Consider the following 22,624-nt stretch of genomic DNA (forward strand, 5'->3'; position numbering starts at 1 on the left):
TATGGCAGGACTAGAGTTCCAAAAAGAGTCTAGTTGCAGTGGTGGACCTTAGCAGTTTAAAAAAAAAAATTCCAGTGTCAGGTGATGATCACTGGAAGCACCAGCCATAATAAAATGGAGCAGGCAGGCTATGTATGTGCTGCCAAAGATAGGGTCAAAGAAATAATCCAAGCCTCTAAGTAAAAGAACCAAAATGATTATAAATGAATCCCAGATATTGAACTTTGGGATTGTTTGCACTCTGGAGCTTGGTTTTACTTTATACAGATTATGATGATGCCATGTTTTCTCCCCCCTTAAAGTAAAAGAAGATACTTTATTGTTGATATTACAGAAGACATTTGAGAGATCTTAATCTTTTAAGAACAGTTTTTATAGTTAAAAACCAATGACTTAAAAAAATGTTTCTCCTTACCCAAGGTACGTTCAGGCTTAAGAATGTTGTCTAGCCTCCTTGTATTTGCTAAGTTTGTTAAGCTTAAGTTATTTGGATAAACTGATGCATATATATGTTTTATATTGATATTTTGTTTTGGTTTCTTTACTGAACCTGTATTTGATGCTAGAAGAGCTTCAACTTAAAAGCATTGTTTTTAGACTACTTATTGTAGGCTGTTAGAGAACATAAATAGTCAGTCATAAGTAATCAAGTTTTTTTAATTGTAGTCAGGGTAAGTAAGTACTGATGTAATATTACAGGGATAAATTTACTCATTTACTCAGTCCCTTGCATATGTTTTCAGGGTTGAGCTTGAAATAAGTAACTAGAAACAAAGTTTGTCTATTCAGATATACCTGGACAGCCCTCATACTTCAGAGATCTGCAGAATATGGCATTTAAATGTTGATCTAAAAGCTTATTATATCAGACAGGCTTCCAGATCCTAGCAGTGACCCAAGGTCTCCAAAGAAGATTCTGTAAGAGGCACCACAACGTCTCTGCCTGGATTATGGCAACACTGACCACAGGGCAAGATGCCCCAATGCCTGGCTTATCCAAGAGCTGCAGAAGGAGGTGGCACATTAGCAGGAGCTGCTGATGGCTCAGAGACTCTCAGCATCTGCTCTAGGAGGTCTAAAGGTAAAAGAGGACAGTCCTGGAGATGCTCTGTCGGCTGCATCATCTCCTCTCACCCCAGCTTAACCCTCATCTCCTCCTCCACACAATGGGGAGCTAGAGCCCTCCTTCTCCCCCAGTGCTGAGCCCCAGATTGGGCCTGAGGAGGCCATGGAGAGGCTGCAGGAGACGGAGAAGACTATTACTGAGCTGAATGAGACTTGAGAGGAGAAGCTATGTAAGACAGAAGCCCTGAGAATAGAGAGAGAAGCATTGCTGGCTGAAATGGGCGAGGCTGTCTGAGAAGATGGTGGTACTGTGGGTGTCTTCTCTCCAAAAAAAAAAAAAGACTCCCCATCTAGTAAATCTGAATGAGGACCCCTTGATGTCTCAGTGTTTTCTCTACCACATCAAAGATGGTGTCACCAGGGTTGGCCAGGTAGATGTGGACATCAAGTTGACTGGACAGTTCATCCAGGAGCAACACTGTCTCTTCTGAAGCATCCCTCAGCCTGGTGGAGAAATTATGGTCACATTAAGGAGTTGATGGGAAGCTTGTGATGGAGCTGCTTGTGCTGAAGTCAGGAAACAGGATCGTAATGGGCCGGATGGTGAAAAAAGATTGATGCTGTTCCGACTGGTGCCTCCAACACTATGGAGACCTGGATAGGGATTGGTCCCTGTAATTTATAGGATTGGAAGCTTCTTGGTCTGCACTCAGATATAGTTTATCCTTCTCAGATTTCTGATAGTACTGATGGCTAGGCTAGCTCTAACTTTGTCAGCATGGCAGCATCAACCAGATCCTTCTGCAAGGCTATAGCTAGCTCATTAGCTCACTTTTAGAAAAATGCTCTAAGATATAAAAGTTTAAGTTAGTCATAAAGGTTCAGATATTAGTCTAAGAAAGGTCTGAGGATAGAAAAGCTTCTAAACTTTGAGGGTCTCAAAAAAATAATTTAGGATGAGATATGTTTCAGATTACTCTCCTATTCTATGGTTCAGAGCTTAACATTTAGGAGCCCTGATGAGCTGGTAGAGCAATGACTACTTACTGTTCAGTCACAAGCTCAGTGTTTTAGATTTGTTTTAAATGTCATAAATGTAAACCTAAAAGTGCTTCTCATCAGGCCAAAAATCTCTGTCCAATTTATACCTGGCTTTCTGGACAGAAGGAAAATGCACAAGCTTTTAACCCAAATCTGTAGTTCTTGTTGAGACTCAAAGGTATGAGTCCACTTCTGCTGTTTTACAAGATCTCCATTACCTGCTTTTTCTACAATATGGATTTCAGTACAGATTGGTAATACTAATGTATCTAAAACTTTTATGTCATTTTGTAAGTAGGCCTCAAAGGATCAAAAGAGTCATAAAACCTAGATCCACTTTACAGAGGTTGAAAAGGACCCCAGATAAGTATTCCTAAAGATGGTATTTTTCCTCTCTTCTGGTCTTGGGACTACTGCTTTTCCCATTACTAAGGGTATGGACCTAAGGGTTCCAAATAAGTTCATAAATTTTAACTTCTGTTCCTAGTTTAAATTTGTCTCAACAGATTTCCACTTGGCTGGCAGTCACCTCCAAGTTTCAGTCACTGACTCCACTGCTCCAGATGACTGTGAGCTCTGGACTTGCTAAAAGCTGACGTAGACCAGCCCAACTAACATGATTATTCCCTGTCCCTATGGGATCAGGCAGCTACATGCTTCTGATAAATGTCCCTTGCCCAGTCTTTGACTAGCTTTTCAGCCTTTTGGGGGCCCTGACAACGGCGCTCCAATGCCAGCTCGAAGCAGTTCCAGAAGAGAATACATCGTCCCATGTTCCCTGTTCAGAAAAGGCTGAAATGCTGGGTCAAAAGAAAACTCCCTGGCATGGAGACAAGATGGCTAACTATACATGGCCATTATTAGAGAGGGATACTTACAAGCTAACTGCCCAAAACCCATGATTGGGTTCCATTAGGCACATGAGAAGGGGGAAATGTGAGACCAAAATGAGCCATCTTAGAAATAAGACCAAAATGCTTTCACCCAAAAACTAAGGCCTAAGATTTCTCTTTCTAGGAATAGGCCAATAGTTACTGAAACAAGTCAGTCCAGATTCCAGAAACCAGGAAGTGTAAAAGTACAGAGTCACAAGGTAGTCATGAGGTAATGCCTGCCGGACTATGGAATGTCCTCTCCCTGGTTTCCAGGGTAACTGACCACAGAAATGCCCCCACCTGAGGGCAGCCAATGAGAAATGGTGGCAGGCAAACACTCCCTTAGAAGTAATTTCTAGAAGTCCCTAGAAGCGAGCCAATCAGAATTGTACCTGTACCAGCACCCCTAAATGATGTAACCTTGTGATTTTTCCCTTTAAAAACTGAGCTTGCAGACAGGCAGGTGCTTCCTCCAGCCTCCACTGCATTGGATGTATTGGACGAAGTCCCTGCCTAGGCTTGTATTTGGATATCCCAGAATTAAACCTTGCTTTTGCATTCCAGCATGCTCATCTTTGGTGATCTCTCTGGGGGTCACGATCTGGGCACAACAGTTAGCAGGACTATGAGAGGGCAGTAAAAGAGGGGACAAAGAGGAACTGAGTGTCAGGACAGAACTAAGCTATGTAGACAGGATTTCATCCCAGAGAAATAAAGTAAATGGACAAAGAGCTTGGTGTACCTAGATTTATTCCTGTCCTGAATGCCTGACAGACCTGTAGCTGTATAGATAGAATTTTGTCTTAGAGGAATAAAGTTAACAGACATGAGAGCATAGTGTACGTAGATTTTTTTTTTCCCTCAGATATCCCCCACTAGATGTAGCATCTTCCCCAGATTCTGGGCAATCCATAGTGTTACATGTATGCATTTCTCATACCAGTTCATTTGTTTGTTTATTTTATTCTCGTTTATCTGGCTGTTTGTTTTCTAGAGAGAAAGAGGAGTGGTGTTGGATAGGGGAGGGAAATCTAGGAGGAGATGAGAGAAGGGCATCATGACAGTATACATTGTATGAAAAAGTTATTTTCAATAAAAAAACAAAATCAGTAAAAAATAAGAAAATTTACATTTAAAATTAGGGTGGAACAAAAGGTGACTAAATTCACATATTTTATTAAGTAGATTAGACAAGGATATAGTGGAAAAGTGTTTACTAAAATGGAGGAATGTGCAAGTGAAGAATAACTACTTTTTCTGTGTATTATTTTTAATGAGGACATATATATCTCCTGTCAAAATACTACTTAAACATGTTATGATTGAAGACTAGAGGGTTGTAATGAGCTTGAGGCCAGCCTAGGCTACATAATAAGTATCAAGGTGGCTAGTAGTGGCTTCCTAGCTAGAGCCTGATTCAAAGAAGCAGATAGAGGTGTTGGACAGATGGCTCAATGGTTAAGAACACACAGACTCAGTGGGTGAGATTGTCAGATTAAAATCAAATATCTCTTGTAATCAAACTTGTTTCCTAAACCTAACTTTTCTTCTTTTGGCTTTTCAAGAAAGGGTTTCTCTGTGTAGCCCTAGCTATCCTGGAACTAGCTCTATAGACCAGGCTAGGCTGAACTCACTGCCTGCCTCTGCCCCCCAAGTGCTGGGATTAAAGATGTGCACCACCACCACCACCCCACCTGGCCCCTTGATATTTCTTAATTTTTGAATTGAACCAAACAATCTCCCTACATGTTTTCTAACACCAGGAGTTCTCTCATATATTTTTTGTTTATTTTGTTTTGCGTCAAGGTTTCTTTTTGTAGTCTTGGTTGTTCTGAAACTAATAGAACAGGCTGGCCTCAAACTGTCTCCCTCCTCTCCCTTCCAAGTGCTGGGATTAAAGGTGTGGGCCACCCACCACCCAGCCTCAATACATTCTTATAAGTGTTAACAAAGTGATTATGGAGACTTTACAAATTCTATGTTTCAGGCCACTCTATAGTGAGATCTCTACTCTACAGTGAGTGTCTATAAATGAACCTGGGATGACTGAAAGCTTTATAAGATTCCCTATATGTCTTAGTCACTGTTCTATTACTGTGAAGACACACCATGACCACAGCAACTCTTATAAAGGAAAGCATTTAATTGGGGCTTGCTTAGAGTTCACAAGTTTAGTCCATTGTTATCATGAAAGGGAGCATGGCAGCATGCAGGTAGACATTGTGCTCGAGGAGGAGCTGATTGTTCTACATCCAGATCAGTAGGTAACAGGGAGAAGAGAGAGACATTGGTTCTGTCTTGAGCATTTGAAACTCCAAAGCCCACCCCCCAGTAACACACTTTCTCCAACAAGGCCACATCTCCTAATCCCTGTCAAGTAGCACCACTCCCTAAACCAAACATTCAAATATATGAGCTTATGGGGTACATTCCTATTTGAACCATCACAATCTACTCCCTAGCCACCATAGGCTTATAGCCATATCAGAATGCAAAAATGCATTCAGTCCAACTTCAAAAGTCTCCATAGTCTGTAACAGTCTTAACACTGTTTCAAAGTCCAAAGTTCAAAGTCTCTTCTGAGATTCAAGGGAATCTCTTAATTGTAATCCCCTGTAAAATAAAATAAAAAAAGCAGACCACATACTTCCAATATACAATGGCACAGAATATACATTACCATTCCAAAATGGAAGAAAGGGAACATAGTGGGTTAATACTAGACCAAAGCAAGATTGGAAACCAGCAGGGCAAAGTTCAAACTGTTGAAATTCTACATCTCCTTATCTGATGTCAAAAGTGCTCCTCAGATACCCACTCCTTTCAGCTTTGTGGACTGAAACACACTTCCTTCTCTTGGGCTGGTTCCATACTCTGTTAGCAATTCTCCTTTGTAGGTATCCCATAACTCTAGCATCTCCAACATCTTGGGGGTCTCCAAGGCAGCCCAGGCTTTATCTTCACAGCTTCACACAAAGGCTTCTCTGGGCCTCCAGGCAGGGACACATGCTTGGCCTCAGCATCTTTCTTAGCCGTAGAGGGTGTTCTTTTTCTGTGGTCACAGTGACTGTACCTGAATCTACTGCTGTTTCAACCAGTAACTGAGGATCCACAGTTACTGACCCACTTCTCTGGTAGTGACCCAGCAGGACTTCTCCTTTCCGCTGGATCTACCTCTTGCTGCTCCCAGCAAATACAGTTTTTAACTAAATCTCTATAATTCTGTTTACCAATGAAGCCTCAGGAGTCAGAGGCTGGGATGAAAACCTATTGGATCAGAGAGGCTGAGGAGCAACTAGCTGACCTTCCCTCTTCTCAAGCATCTCAAAAAAGAGAGCATCTCTTCCATTCCTCCAAACCAAAAAGGACCACCACCCTCAAAGTCCTTCCCTACTACTTCCTGGGTGTCTCTCTATCCATTTTCTGGACTTCCTCTGACTCTATGATTACTTTCTGTCAACTAGTTGCTGGCTCCACCTCCTGACCAAAGGTTGATTTTATTTAATTAATGCAAACACAAATTCCGGGTTCACAGTGTTATCATATATACAATAAGAAGGAGGTTCCAGAATTCTCTTTTTATATCCTTGACTCTAAAGCCAGATTGAGTTGCTAAAACTGCCAAGTTCATCTGCTTGCTGGGGCTGGAACATGGCCTCTTGTTAAAATACATTTTCACCAGCTTTCTGTTTCTAATGGTTTTCTTCACTGCTTATGCTTGGCTGTCCTGGAAGTTGCTCTATAGACTCAGCTGGCCTCCAACTCAGAAATTTGCCTGCCTCTGCCTCCCTGGTACTTGGAATAAAGGCATGTTCTACCACACTCTGCCCTGAATTTTTCTTTAATTTCTTTTCACAAGTTGGAAGCTTAGCTAGGTGAGGTCTTGTCCTGAGGTTATCCTTTATTACATTTAGGATCAGACTTTTCTGTAAACTTTTATCTCTTTGAGCCCTGAACTTAGCTCCATTATACTTCCTGGTGCTTCTTTTCTCCTCAAACTGTACATTTTGTATTTTTCCTTTTTCAGATTACTCCTTTTCATTATTGAGCTACATAACAGTAACCACTAATAATCACTCAATAGTCAATACTAAGGTGCCTTGAAATCTCCTCTACTAATGTTATCAATCCAAACTATTTTAATTTAGCCTCAGGCAGTTTTTTTTTATAACAAGGGCAGAAAGCAGTTACATTCTTCACCAAAATATCACAAGCATGATCTCTAGGCCACTTATTAATATTCTTCTCCTATGAAACCTCAAGCTAGACCATCATCATCTACATCACTCTCAGCACTGCTGTCTCCCACACTCCTATTGGTATGCTGCATTAAGCATTCTGCCAACAAGCAACATGGTCAGACCTGTCACAGCAATACCCCAACCTGGTACCAACTACTGTCTTAATCAGTGTTCTATTGCTGTGTAGACACATCATGAGCATGCCAACTCTTATAAAGGAAAGTATTTAATTGAAGCTGGCTTAAGTTCAGACATTTAGTTCATTGTCATTGTGGGAACCAGGCACACATGGTGCTGGAGAAGTAGCTTGATACTTCTACATCTGAATCCATAGACATTGAGAAAAGAGAAACACAATGGGCCTGGCTTGAGCATTTGAAACCCCAAAGCCCACCCTTAGTGACACAAACTTCCTCCAACAAAGTCATACCTACTCCCAACAAGGGCACACCTCCTAATTCTTGTCATGTAACACCATTCCCTCATGACCAAGCACTCAAATATATGAGCCTATGGGGGCCATTCCTATTCAAACCAGCACAGACACCATGACAAAGGCAACTCTTATAAGACAAAGCATTTAATTGGAGCCTTGCTTACAGTTTCAGAGAATTACTCTATTATCATCATGGCTGGCAGCACGGAGCGAGGGGGAAAGAGAGGATCTGCCATGGGCTTTTGAAACCTCAAAGCCAACCCCAGTGACACAATCCCTTCAAGAAGCTTACACAACTACTTCAAAAAGCCATGCCTCAAAATCCTTCCAATCTTTGCAAACAGTTCTACTCCCTGGTGACTAAGCATTAAAATATGAGCCTATGAAGGACATTTTAAATCAAACCACCACACTATATATGAAGGGTTTCTCCCCAAAGAGATTACTACAACATTTTTAGGGCCTCCTAAGAACTAAAGGCTACCTATATTGCATGTGTAACGTTTTTCTCCAGTGTGAGCTATTTTACATATTCTCCATAATGAGAAGAATGCAGAAGATTTTATTACATTACTTGTAGCTTTTCTCCAAAAGGCTTTTATCTAGTGTGTTTGCTTATACGTATTTGAAGAGAATTTCTAGTACTAAAAGCCACATCAATTCAACAGAATAGCTTCTCTCCATTATGACTGGCTGGGATATTTTCCCACACTGTCAGCATAATCTATTTCACTCTCATGTGGTTTGATTCTGTGAGAACTAACAAAGAGAAGGCTTTCTCATGTTACTTAGGAACATCCTTATTTGTTCTATTATGTGTCAGTATATGTCTTTGCAAACGATATGGAAACAAAAATTCTTTCCCACATTGCTTACATAAATAAGGTTTGTCACAGGAGTGAAGTTGATTAGGAGTTGTAAAGCCTTTCCCACATGTCTTACATTCATGGGGTCTGTTCCTGGTGTGGATGCGTTCATGCTTTTTAACCTGATCAGAAGACCAAAAGGCTTTCCCACATTGCTTACATTGGTAGGGTTTCTCACTGCTGTGGATTCGTTTCTCATGTTTTTTAAGATAATTAGGATAATGAAAAGCTTTCCCACATTGCTTACACTGATAGGGTCTTTCACTGCTGTGGATTTGTTCATGTTTTTTAAGATAATTAGAATAATAAAAACCTTTCCCACATTGCTTACACCGATATGGTCTGTCATTGCTATGGATTCGTTCATGTCCTCGAAGTAAATAAAAATGATGAAAGGCTTTTTTGCAATGCTTACATTCATAAGGTTTTTCTTCAGTATGCATTATGTTATGTTTTCGAAGAGAACTCTTAAAACTGAAAGCTTTCCCACATTGCAAACACACATAGGGCTTCTCTCCACAGTGATTCCTTTCATGGCTCTGAAGGGAGGAAGAAGAAGCTAAATTCTTTCCACACTGCTTACATTTGTAGGGTTTTTCTCCAGCATGCACTCTATTATGCAATTGAAAGGAACCATAATCATTAAAAGTTTTCCCACATTGCTTGCATACATAGGGTCTCTCTCCAGTGTGAATTCTTTCATGTCTTTTATGGTTACCAAAATGAGCAAAGGTTTTTCCACAGTGCTTACACAAATAGGGCTTCTCTCCAGTGTGAATTCTTTCATGTGATTGTAAGGAACTGGAATAAGTAAAGCCTTTCCCACATTGCTTGCAAACATAGGGATTCACACCACTGTGAATTACTTTATGTTTCTGATATTGACTCCAAAATGTGAAGGCTTTCCCACACTGTTTACATACATAAGTTTTCTCCCGAGTGTGAGTTAGCTCATGTGCTTTAAGGTAACGAGAAACAGTGAAGGCTTTCCCACATTGCTTACACACATAGGGTTTCATACCACTGTGAGTTCTCTTATGTCTTAGAAGAGTAGCAGAACGAGTAAAAGTTTTCCCACAATGATTACACAGAAATGCTTTCTCACAAGAATGATTTACATTATGTTTTGAAAGGGAACCTAACCGAGAAAAGCCTTTCCCACACAGTTCACACACATAGGGCTTCTTAGCACTGTGACTCTTTTCGTGTGTTTGTAAAGAACTGGGATAGGTGAAGCCTTTCCCACATTGCTTGCAAATATGAGGTTTTTTAGCACGGTCCTGTTCTTCATTCTTTTGACCAGATTGTAGACAAAGAAGGTCTTCTTTGCAGTTCTTATTTTTAGAAGGTTTCTCTCCAGTGTGAGCACTTTTATGTGTCTGAAGGGACAGAGGAGAACTGGAGCTGCCCCCAAACTCCTTATGTTTATACAACTTCCGTCCATATTCCTGGTCTTTATGAGGTTTGTGTCCTACCTGATGATTTAGGGGTGCACCTAGAGATGAATGGCCAATGCTTCCTTCTCCACACACACGCTTCTCACATGTGGAAAGTCCTGGAGAAGATTTCAAGTTCACAGAAAGCTCTGGAATACAGCTGAAGAGTTCTGTACTCTGAAGACTTTCTTTATATTCACAGAATTTCTCTACCAGTTGGCTGCTGCAAAACAAGTGGAGAGTACATGACTAAGACTTGGTTTATTAATGACTGAACAAAAGGAAGGTTGGTTTCATGCTGAGAAAAAGTTTGTAACATGTTTGGACTGCAACACATTCCAAGACCACTTGAGGACAGTTAAAAGAGAAATAATGGTATTCATGTATAGTAGGGTATGTCTCTTTGAGAATATTAAATATTCACATATCATCTCAACACAAATTTCAATCCACAATCTTATGTGCGTTTTGGATGTAAAATGGTATCAACCAAAATAATACTCTGTTTTTAAATATTTGCATGTCCATGAAATAAGATGACATTAGTCATTCCCAGCTTGTCCCCATGGCTTATGGATAAATCAATGCAACATTGATTTTAAAATGTGTTCATTTTCCCAGCACTTGAGAGGCAAAGGCAAGCAAATCTCTGAGTTTGAGGCCAGCATGGTCTACAAGCGAGTTCCAGAACAGCCAGGGCTACAAAAAGAAACACAGTCTTAGGGGAAAACTGTGTTCATTTACTGTGTTTGTGGGTGTGCATGAGTGCTATGGTACATGGGAAGATTTCAGAACAGCTTTCAGGAGTGCTGTTTCCTTCCATGTCAGTGAAATAGGGTTTGTCTTAGAAGTGCATCGACTATAGATAAGTGCCATTTTATGTGCATTCTGGGAATTGAATTCAGGCCATTAGGATTGCATGGTCAGCCCTATTCCCAGCTAGGCAATCTTTTGGTCCCCCTATATAACATTTGAAATGATGAGGTGTGCTCTGGTTAGTTTTCTGTCAACTTGACACAATGTAGAATCACCTTGGAAGAGAAATCTCAGCTGACAAAATGTCTCCTTAAGATCATCTTTAGGCAAATCTGTGGGGGCATTTTTGTGATCAATCATCAATGTGGGAGAGATTAGCCAACTAGGAGTGGTATCGCCTCACCCCCCTCACCCCACCCCTAGCACCAGGTGGTCCTCATTATATAAGAAAATAGGAACAGACCCGAACAGAACATATTGCCTGAGGCCAACCCAGGGCCCAGCTGCTGATCCTGTGAAACCCAACAATATGGAGGTGTGGGTGAGAATGCCCTACTGAACAACCTGCTCAGTTGAGATTCATTCAGGAGAGGTTTCAGAAGCCTACAATCTGCAGTCTGAGGAAACAAGATCAGCTGAGGAGTTGAAGAATGAGCAAAATGTGACCTGAGAACACAAAAGAAGGTGCCACCCAGCCACTGAACTGGATCACCAGAATCATAAGCCCACCCTACACTGACTGGAAACAGGTAAGCCCGCATCTCCAGACCAGCAGACCAGTTCTCTAGCCCCTAGGCCCCAGCCATCAGAGTCCCAGGGACCAGACAGCTACCTTTCCCTGCTCCCCCACCAAAAAAACAAAAACAACAACAAAAAAAAACCAACCCTTATGAACCCAACAACCACTGGAGCCATAAGCCCACCCTGCACCAATTGGGAACAACTACTCCCTGAGACAGAACCCACTAACACTGATTGAACTAAGCTGCTCCCAGAGAAACAGAGCCCAACAGCACCAATTCGACCAAGAACTCCTAGTGGACCAAGACTAACAATTAGAACAAGAGAGGCACCTTCAGACACAGACACTGCCTGCACCGAGCAGAGGAAGAGATGAGTAGACACCAGTGCAAAAATATAGGCAACAACATAAAGACCTATACGACAACATCAGAACCTAGTGATTCTACACCTGCAAGACCTGAACATACCTAGGCAGAAGAAGCAGAAGAAATCAATCCTAAAAATGACTTTAAGAAGATGATAGAGGCCCTTAAAGAGGAAATTAAAAACTTCTTTAAAGAGGAAATTAAAAATTCCCTTAAAGAAATGGAAGAAAAAACAAACAAAAAATTGGAAGAAGTCAAAGAAAGCCAAGAAAAAGTAATTAAACAGATGAAGGAAACAGTTCAAGATTTGAAAATTAAAATTGAGACAATAAAGAAAACACAAACTGAGTGAATGCTGGAAATAAAAATTCTGACTAAATGAACAGGAACTACAGATGCAAGCATAAACAACCAAATGCAAGAGATGGAACAGAGAATCTCTGATGTTGAAGACACAATAGAGAAAATAGATTCGTCAGTCAAAGAAAACACTAAAGCCAAAAAAGCCGTATCACAAAATGTCCAAAAAATTTGGGACACCATGAAAAGACCAAACCTAAGAATAATAGGGATAGAAGAAGAATACCAACTCAAAGGCACAGAAAATGTATTCAACAAATTCATAGAAGAAAACTTTCCTAACCTAAAGAAAGAAATACCTATGGAGATACAAGAAGCTTACAGAACACCGAATAGGCTGGATCCAAAAAAAAAAATGTCCCCTTGCCACATAATAATCAAAAAACTAAACATACAGAACAAAGAAAAAATATTAAGAGCTGCAAAAGAAAAAGACCAAGTAACATATTAAGGCAGACCCATCAGAATAACACCAGACTTCTCAATAGAGACTATGAAAGCTAGAAGGTCCCGGTCAAATGTTATGCAGACACTAAGAGACCATGGATGCCAACCCAGACTATTATACCCAACAAAACTCTCAATCACCATAGACGGAGTAAACAAAATATTCCATGATAAAACCAGATTTAAGGGGCTGGAGAGATGGCTCAGAGGTTAAGAGCACTGGCTGTTCTTCCAGAGGTCCTGAGTTCAATTTTCAGCAATCTCATTCACAACCATCTAGAATGAGATCTGGTGCCCTCTTCTGGCCTATAGTCATATGTGCAGGCGGAATGCTGTATACATAATAAATAAATAAATAAATAAATAAATAAATAGATAGATAGATAGATAGATAGGTAGATAGATAAATAAATCTTTTTTAAAAAAAAACAGATTTAAACAATACCTATCCACAAATCCAACCCTACAAAAAGCACTAGAAGGAAAAATCCAACCTAAAGAAGTTAAACACACTGATGAAAACTCAGGCAATAGATAATCCCACACCAGCAAATACCGAAGAAGGGAAAAACAACACTACCACACACACAAAAAAAATAACAGGAATTAACAATCACTGGTCATTAATATCCATCAATATAAATGGTCTCAACTCATCTATAAAAAGACATAGGCTAACAGAATAGATACGAAAACAGGATCCATCCTTCTGCTGCATACAAGAAACACACTTAAACTTCAAAGACAGACACTACCTCAGAGTAAAGGGCTGGGAAAAGGCTTTCCAATTAAATGGACTTAAGAAGCAAGCTGGTGTAGCTATCCTAATATCTAATAAAATAGACTTCAGGGCTGGAGAGATGGCTCAGAGGTTAAGAACACTGCTTGTGCTTCCAAAGGTCCTGAGTTCAATTCCCAGCAACCACATGGTGGCTCACAACCATCTGTAATGAGATATGGTGCCCTCTTCTGGCTTGCAGGGATATGTGCAGACAGAACACTGTAGACATAATAAATAAATAAATCTTTTTAAAAAAAATAGACTTCAAACTAAAATCAATCGAAAGAGATCAGGATGGACATTACATATTTATCACAGGAAAAATCCACAAGATAAAGTCTCAATTCTGAACATTTATGCCCCAAATACAAAGGCACCCACATTTGTAATAGAAACATTACTAAAGCTTAAATCGCACATCAAATCATACACACGAGTAGTGGGAGATTTCAACACATCACTCTCACCAAAAGACAGATCTACCAGATTGAAACTTAACACAGAAATAAAGGACCTAACAGATGTTATGACTCAAATGGACTTAATAGATATCTACAGAACATTCCACCCTAACACAAAAAAATATACCTTCTCAGCACTCCATGGAACCCTCTAAAAAATTGACCACATGCTCGGTCACAAAGCAAATCTCAACAGATACAAAAACATTGGAATAACCTCCTGTATCTTATTGGACCATCATGCCTTAAAGTTAGATTTCAACAACAACAAAAACTATAGAAAGCCTACAATCTCATGGAAACTGAATAATGCCCAACTGAAGTGCCAATGGGTTAAGAAAGAAATAAAGAAAGAAATTAAAGATTTCCTAGAATTCAATGAAAATGAAAGTACAACATACCCAAACTTATGGGACACTATGAAAGCAGTGCTGAGAGGAAAATTCATAGCACGAAATGCCCACATAAAGAAGATGGAGAAATCTCATACCAATGACTTAACAGCACAACTGAAAGCTCTAGAACAAACAGAAACAAACTCACTCAGAAGGAATGGATGCCAGGAAATAATCAAATTGAGGGCTGAAATCAATGAAATAGAAACCAAGAGAACAATACAAAGAATCAATGAAACAAAGAGTTGGTTCTTTGAAAAAATCAACAAGATAGACAAACTCCTAGCCAAATTAACCAAAAGGCAAAGAGAGGGCAACCAAATTAACAAAATCAGAAATGAAAAAGCAGACAACAAGGAAATCCAGAGAATCATTAGGTTATACTTCAAAAGCCTGTACTCCACAAATTTGGAAAATCTGGAAGAAATGGACCATTTTCTGGATAGGTACCACATACCAAAGTTAAATCAAGACTGGATAAACTATTTAAATAGACCAATAACCCCTAAAGAAATAGAAACAGTCATTAAAAGTCTCCCAACCAAAAAAAAGCCCAGGACTAAATGGTTGCAGTGCAGAATTCTACCAGATTTTCAAAGAAGAACTAATTCCAATACTCTTCAAATTGTTCCACACAATAGAAATAGAAGGAACATTACCAAACTCTTTTTATGAGGCTACAATTACCCTGATACCCAAACCACACAAAGATGCAACAAAGAAAGAGAATTACAGACCAATCTCCCTCATGAACATTGATGCAAAAAATACTCAACAAAATATTGGCAAACTGAATCCAAGAACACATCAAAAAAATTATCCACCATGACCAAGTAGGTTTCATCCCAGGGATGCAGGGATGGTTCAACATATGAAAATCTGTCAATGTAATACACGACATAAACAAACTGAAAGAAAAAATGCTGAGGACAATTTTAAGTGCCATGTCATATTGCCTGCCTGAGTTAAGTTTCTGTTGCCCAGTACTGAGCTACTAACCAGAAACTTTTGACATGCCTGGACAAGTCCTGAGTTATTAGAAAATAACTTAACATTTCCTTATCTTTCTGCTACAGTGACCATTAGTAACAATGTTTTGTGGTTAGGTTGCTTGGTTGGGTTGCTTGGCAACTCAACAGTCCCCTGATCTTTTCCCAAATAAAGTTTCCTGGTCTGTTTACTATAATACCCACCGGAGAAAATAAAATTTTGCAGCTTGATCAGAATACTGTCTTTCTGTCAATTCTTTGTGTCTCTTGTCCCTTTCATTGGCCATTCCCCCTTCTAGGGTCTCTGCTGAAGATCCCGCTGGCCGGGACAAAAACAAAAAACAAAAAAAAACACATGATCATCTCATTAGATGCTGAAAAAGCTTTTGACAAAATCCAACACACCTTCATGATAAAGGTCTTAGAGAGATCAGGAATTCAAGGAATATTCCTAAACATAATAAAGGCAATTTACAGCAAGCCAACAGCCACTATCAAATTAAATGGAGAGAAACTCAAAGCGATTTCACTAAAATCAGGAACAAGACAAGGCTGTCCACTCTCTCTACATTAATTCAATATAGTACTTGAAGTTCTAGCTAGAGCAATAAGACAACAAAAGGAGATCAAGGGGATACAAATGGGAAAGGAAGAAGTCAAACTTTCACTATTTGCAGATGATATGATAGTATACATATGTGACCCCAAAAATTCTACCAGGGAACTCCTACAGCTGATAAACTCCTTCAGTAAAGTGGCAGGATACAAGATCAACTAAAAAAAAAAATCAGTAGCCCTCTTAATTACAAATGATAAAAGGGATGAAAAAGAAGTCAGAGAAACATCACCGTTTACAATAGCCACAAATAGGGCTGGAGAGATGGCTCAGCCATTAAAGGCTAGGCTCACAATAGCCACAAATAGTATAAAATACCTTGGGATAATACTAACTAAACAAGTTAAGGACCTGTTTGATAAGAACTTTAAGTCTCTAAAGAAAGCAATTGAAGGAGATATCAGAAAATGGAAGGATCTCCCATGCTCATGGATAGGTAGGATTAACATAGTAAAAATGGCAATCTTACCAAAAGCAATCTACAGATTCAATACAATCCCCATCAAAATCCCAACACAATTCTTCACAGACTTGGAAAAAACAACCCTCAGCCTCATATCGAAAAACAAAAAACCCAGGATAGCTAAAAGAATCCTGTATAATACAGCAACCTCTGGAGGCATCACCATCCCTGACCTCAACCTCTACTATAGAGCTATAGTAATAAAAACAGCTTGGTACTGACATAAAAACCGACATACAGACTAATGGAATTGAATTGAAGACTCTGACATTAATCCACACACATATAAGCACCTGATTTTTGACAAAGAAGCCAAAACTATACAATGGGGGAAAAAAAGTATCTTCAACAAATGGTGCTGGCATAACTGGATGTCAATATGTAAAAAATTACAAATAGAGCCATATCTGTCACCACACACAAAACTCAAGTCCAAGTGGATCAAAGACGTCAACATAAATCCAGTTACACTGAACTTGATAGAAGAGAAAGTAGGAAGTACTCTTGAACGCGTTGGCACAGGAGATCACTTCCTAAATATAATATCAGTAGCACAGACACTGAGAAAAACAATTAATAAATGGGACCTCTTGAAACTGAGAGGCTTTTGTAGGGCAAAAGACACAGTCAATAAGACAAAAAGACAGCCTACAGAATGGGAAAAGACCTTCACCAACCCCACATCTGACAGAGGACTGATCTCCAAAGTATATAAAGTACTCAAGAAACTAGACATCAAAATACTGAACAATCCAATTAAAAAATGGACTAAAGAGCTAAACAGAGAATGCTCAAAAGAAGAATCTCAAATGGCTGAAAGACATTTAAGGAAAAACTCAACATTCTTAGTCATCAGAGAAATGCAAATCAAAACAACTCTGAGATACCACCTTACACCTGTCAGAATGACTATGATCAAAAACACTAATGACAGTCTATGTTGGAGAGGATGCGGAGCAAAGGGAACACTCCTCCACTGTTGGTGGGAGTGCAGACTTGTACAACCACTGTGGAAATCAGTATGGCGGTTTCTCAGAAAATTGGGAATCGATCTACCTCAAGACCCAGCCATACCACTCTTGGGCATATACCCAAGGATTGCTCAATCATACCACAAAGATACATGCTCAACTATGTTCATAGCAGCATTATTTGTAATAGCCAGAACTTGGAAACAACCTAGATGCCTATCAAATGAAGAATGTATTAAGAAAATGTGGTACATATACACAATGGAGTACTACTCAGCAGAGAAAAACAATGACAGCATGACATTTGCAGGCAAATGGATGGACCTAGAAAATATCATCCTGAGTGAGGTAACCCAAACCCACAAGGACAAACATGGTATGTACTCACTTATAAGTGGATACTAGATATAAAGCAAAGAACAATCAGACTGCAACCCACAAAACCAGGGAGGCTATTTAGCAGGGGGGACCCTAGGATGACTGTGGCTTATAGTAAGTTTTGGTTTTACTCAATCACTGGTCAAGCTTCAGTGAAACATTTTACTATTAGGATAAGAATTTGTACTGTAGCTGGGCGGTGGTGGCGTACGCCTGTAATCCCAGCACTTGGGAGGCAGAGCCAGGCGGATCTCTGTGAGTTCGAGTCCAGCCTGGTCTACAAAGTAAGTTCTAGGAAAGGCGCAAAGCTACACAGAGAAACCCTGTTTCAAAAAAACAAAAACAAAAACAAAAACAAAAAAAGAATTTGTACTGTATCAAGCTGATAATAGAAAAAATAATAATGAAAAAAGAAAACAACAAGAAAAAAAAAAAGAAAAGAAAATAGTCTGAGCAAGTCCTGGAGAGTAAAGTAAGTAGTTTCCTCCATAGGTCTCTGTCTCAGTCCCTGTCTCTGGGTCTCTGCCCTGTGCTGTGGGATGTTCTGTATGGCAAATGTGTTGCTGATTGGTCAATAAATAAAACACTGATTGGCCATTGGCTAGGCAGGAAGTGTAGGTGGGACAAGGAGAATAAAGCTGGGAAGTGGAAGGCTGAGTCAGAGAGACACTGCCAGCCGCCACCATGACAAGCCGCATGTGAAGATGCCAGTAAGCCACGAGCCATGTGGCAAGGTATAGATTAATAGAAATGGATTAATTTAAGCTGTAAGAACAGTTAGCAAGAAGCCTGCCACGGCCATACAGTTTGTAACCAATATAAGTCTCTGTGTTTACTTGGTTGGGTCTGAGTGGCTGTGGGACTGGCAGGTGAGAGAAATTTGTCCTGACTGTGGGCCAAGCAGGAAAACTCTAGTTACAGCCCTGCCTTGAGTTCCTGCTTTGATTTCCCTTAATGGTGAACTGTGATCAGGACATGTGAGCTGAATAAACCCTTCACTCTGTCTACGTAGGAGAAGGTGGAGCCTCAGTTACAGTGGACACCACAGCATGTTGGCAATACCAGTAGGATGGAAGCACCCCGAACAGTAGCCAATGTGGTATGGTACTGGCCTGAGAGTAGAAGATAATCTGTGTGCTGCTGGTGGCAGAGCTGGGGAAGTGGCTCCGAGACCTCGGGAGCCCAGGAGACGGTGTGTCAATTTCAGAGATGGGACACTGAGTTACTGATACTGAAGGAGGTTGGCTTTGCTTCGCTTTGACTGTGACTATGTAGTCCTTTTTCCTTTTTAGAGTAAGAAAGAATGTAACTTTTTTTTTATCTAGCAGAAGCCCACAGTTCAGAGACTTTCTCATCTTTTGAAAGAGACATTGGGTTTTTAAGGGGATCTTGAACTTTTTAAAGTCTTGAAATATCTTAACATTTCTTCTTCTGAAAAACACCAAACAGTGGATGACACCAATGCAGTGGGAGGGCCCAGAGGATCCAGGGCCCAGGATTAGGTGGCAAGGATGCCTTTGGCAGAGGTCTTATTGGCCTGGTCAAGGCTGCGGTGCTTGTGGAGGTAAAGCCAAAGACAAGGAGTGGATCTCCATCACCAAGCTCAGCCACCTGGTTAAGATCAAGACTCTGGGGGATATCTACCTGTTCTCCAGGCCCATTAAGGAATTTAAGACTATTGATTTTTTTTCTGGGTGCATCCCTAAAGGATGAGGTTCCAAAGAGCATGCCAGTGCAGAAGCAGACTCTGACTGGCCAGCAGACCAGGTTCAAGGGTTTTGATGCTATTGAGGTAGCCACTGCCATTGTCTTGGCCAAGCTGTCCATTGTCCCTGTGCGGCGAGGCTACTGGAGAAACAAGATTGACGAGCTCCATAGTGTTCTGTGCAAAGTGGCAGGCCGCTGTGGATCTCTATTGGTGCATCTCATCCCTGACCACAGAGCCATTGGCAGTCTCTGCTCCTAAGGCCAAGAAGCTACTGATGGTGGCTGATACTGATGACTGCTCCACATCAGCCGGGGGCTGCACTGCCACCCTGGGCAACTTTGCCAAGGCCACCTTTGATGCTACATCTAAGACCTACACCTACCTGACCCCTGACCTCTGGAAAAATACCATGTTCACCAAGACTCCTTATCAGGAATTTACTGACCATCTTGTGAAAACCCACACCAGAGTCTCTGTTCAGAGAACTCAGGCTGCAGCTGTGACCACCATATAAGGGTTTTTATACAAGAAAAAATAAAGTGAATTAAGCCAAAGAAAAAAAGAGAGAGAGAGAGAGAGAGAGAGAGAGAGAGAGAAGAAGAAGAAGAAGAAGAAGAAGAAGAAGAAGAAGAAGAAGAAGAAGAAGAAAGGAAGGAAGGAAGGGAGGGAAAAGGAAGGAGAAAGAAAAGAAAAGAAAAAGAAATATGGTAACTTTTTCTTGTCTTTTCTTGCTTTGTTTCATTGTGGGGGGTATGCTTTTTTTGTTTTGTTTTGTTTTTTGATTATTCAAGGTTTCCCTGTGTAGCCATGCTAGTCTGGAAATAGCCCTCTAGACCAGGCCAACCTTGAACTCAGATATCCACATGCCTCTGCCTCCCAAGTATTGGGATTAAAGCCATGTGCCACCACTGCCCAACTTTCTTGTATTTTAGCTGTGATATTAACATTAACATGACATCTTGTGGACAAACAAATAGGAAAGTTTATATGTTAACAGTGATGTGTTTGTGTTTGAAGTTGACAATGCGTCGATTTTGCTGGTTAGCCTTATGTAAGCTTTACAAAACCTAGAATCATATGAGGGAACTTCAATTGAGAAATGCTCTACTATTTTGTCTTGAGAGGAAGCCTGTGGAGATTTTATTGATGACTGATGTGGAAGGGTCCAGCCCCCTCTTATCAGTGCTGTTCATGAAGAGGTGGTCAAAAGGTGTATAAGAAGGCAAACTGAGCAAGCCATGGGGAGCAAGACAATAAGCAGCAATCCTCCATGGCCTCTGCCCAGAGCTTTCTGCTTGAGTTCATGCCCTGACTTCCCTTGATCATGGACTGCAAACTGCAAGCTGAAATTAACCCTTTCCACTCCAAGTTGCTTTGGCTCATGGACTTCATCCCAGCAATACAAAGCCAAACTAAGACATTCTGTATGGCATAAAGTTTGTATATATGAACTACGATAACACATCACATGTGACATCATCATATTCTAGTTGTCCAAGACTGCTGTATTTGATATCTTCTAGTGCTGATGTTTAAGACAGAAATTTTAGGAGAAAATTGGTTTGATGCTGGATATTAAATACCTCTTTTACGTTGTTGTAAAATGTCCTAACACAACAGCACTATAGAATGTGGCTTTGGGAAACAAATTACCTTAATTTTCTGCAGAGATTTTTATACTCATTTGCAACCTTCTTGTTTTCCAACTTGTTCCCTAAAATGTAGAACCAGAGAAATAGTTAAGAGTTATTAATAACAGAAAAAATAGATAACAGCTAAGTTGAAGGTATAAGTGATCTCACATACCCCCTCCCATTCAGCTTCCCATATTCCAATTTATACATCAACACTGATAAGCTAGAAACACTGTCCTGTAATGGGCTAGAAAAGGCAATGCTCATGTGTACCTATAACAGTCAGGTTCCTCAAGGTTTCCTGCATCACATCTTTGTACAGCTTCTTCTGGGATGGATCCAGCAGAGCCCACTCCTCCTTGGTGAACTTCACAGCCACATCCTCAAAGCTCAGTGACTCCTAAAAATACACACATATATTTCCCAGAAAGTGAGCCTCATGATACTGGAGATGTACACAGAATTAATGAGAAGTTGACATGACTATGTTCTATATCGTGTCATGACCAAGTTGTCTTGGTCATCACACTCTACTGCTCATGCAGACTAAGATTCCTCCAAACACAAACTGGAGCTTTCTGGGAAGGAAACATGAAGATAGCATGAGCTCTTGTGCACACCACTGTGCTAATTTCTCTTTCTGTACTGCATCTTACTAACAACTTTCATCACAAATTCTGATGGTTTAATACCCTCCAGGGAGTCAATATCAGCAGTCCTTAGAATGTGTGTGCTTAGAAATGCTGGACAAAACAGTTCTCCTGGTATCTGGAAACTGAGATCTACAATGATTCCTTCCCCTCATAGCTGTAAAGAACAAGGTAGATTTCTCAGACAGTTGATGACAACTATACCCCAAGTGAAAAATATCATTATCTGTTTCCCCTAAGAATCTTAGCAATAGTTTCACATGGTCATCAGAGGGATGCTATCTGGTTAGAAACCAACATATTCTCTACATGATGATTCTGTATCATCTGGTTTGGTAGACAGTATTTGTACACCTTTCTAAAACCATGATTTAGTGTATATTGTGTGGAGAGTGTGAGGATGCCACAGTGCTCTAGTGAAAATCAGCAACAGCTTGTGGGAGTTGGTCCTTTCTTTCTAACTTAGCAAGGGTTCTAGAGATTGACTTCAGATCATGAGGGTTGCATAGCAAGTGCCTTTACCTGCTGAGTCATCTCAGCAGGCTTCTACTTAATACTTCCTACAAATTGTTAGGAGCCTGAGTATATGTTCTGTGATTGCACTAAAGGCCAGTATTGTTGGGCCCTGGCCTCCCATTTCTTGAGTAACTGTTGCCCTGCTTGCTGACCTTGACCAGATGTCCTCCATATGCTAATTCCCTGCCTGTTTCCTTCCTCCTGAACACTTACTGGAGGTTCTTTGCTTGTGTATCCTGCATTTGGTGTAAACAGCTAGGATGCAAGAATGTAAAACATCTGTACCGGGGTTCTCCCACTGTGCTGTAAGCCTGTATTTAAGGTTTCCTCCCTCCTTCAAAGCATTTGGCATTCTCCTAAGACGAATAACCTACTGTTCTTGTCTCTTTTTTTGATCCTCAGCCCCTTGCTCGGACATGGTGAATGAGTA

The 22,624-nt window shown here is 40.4% G+C and overlaps 1 protein-coding gene and 1 pseudogene across 1 annotated transcript; one reads left to right on the forward strand and one right to left on the reverse strand.

The window, feature by feature from the left end:
• Positions 1-1,415: 1,415 nt before the first annotated feature.
• Positions 1,416-22,212, reverse strand: LOC131900423 (zinc finger protein 878-like). Its single transcript, XM_059251642.1, has 5 exons — positions 22,201-22,212; positions 21,302-21,428; positions 21,048-21,108; positions 8,447-10,183; positions 1,416-1,569 (listed from the first exon to the last, which is right to left on the reverse strand). Exons 1-5 carry the CDS (start codon positions 22,210-22,212, stop codon positions 1,416-1,418), a joined length of 2,091 nt encoding a protein of 696 aa, XP_059107625.1.
• Positions 19,148-19,908, forward strand: LOC131900396 (small ribosomal subunit protein uS5-like; annotated as a pseudogene).
• Positions 22,213-22,624: the final 412 nt, after the last annotated feature.

This window comes from Peromyscus eremicus, unplaced genomic scaffold, assembly GCF_949786415.1.
Source record: "Peromyscus eremicus unplaced genomic scaffold, PerEre_H2_v1 PerEre#2#chr22_unloc_1, whole genome shotgun sequence".
NCBI classification, from domain to species: domain Eukaryota; kingdom Metazoa; phylum Chordata; class Mammalia; order Rodentia; family Cricetidae; genus Peromyscus; species Peromyscus eremicus.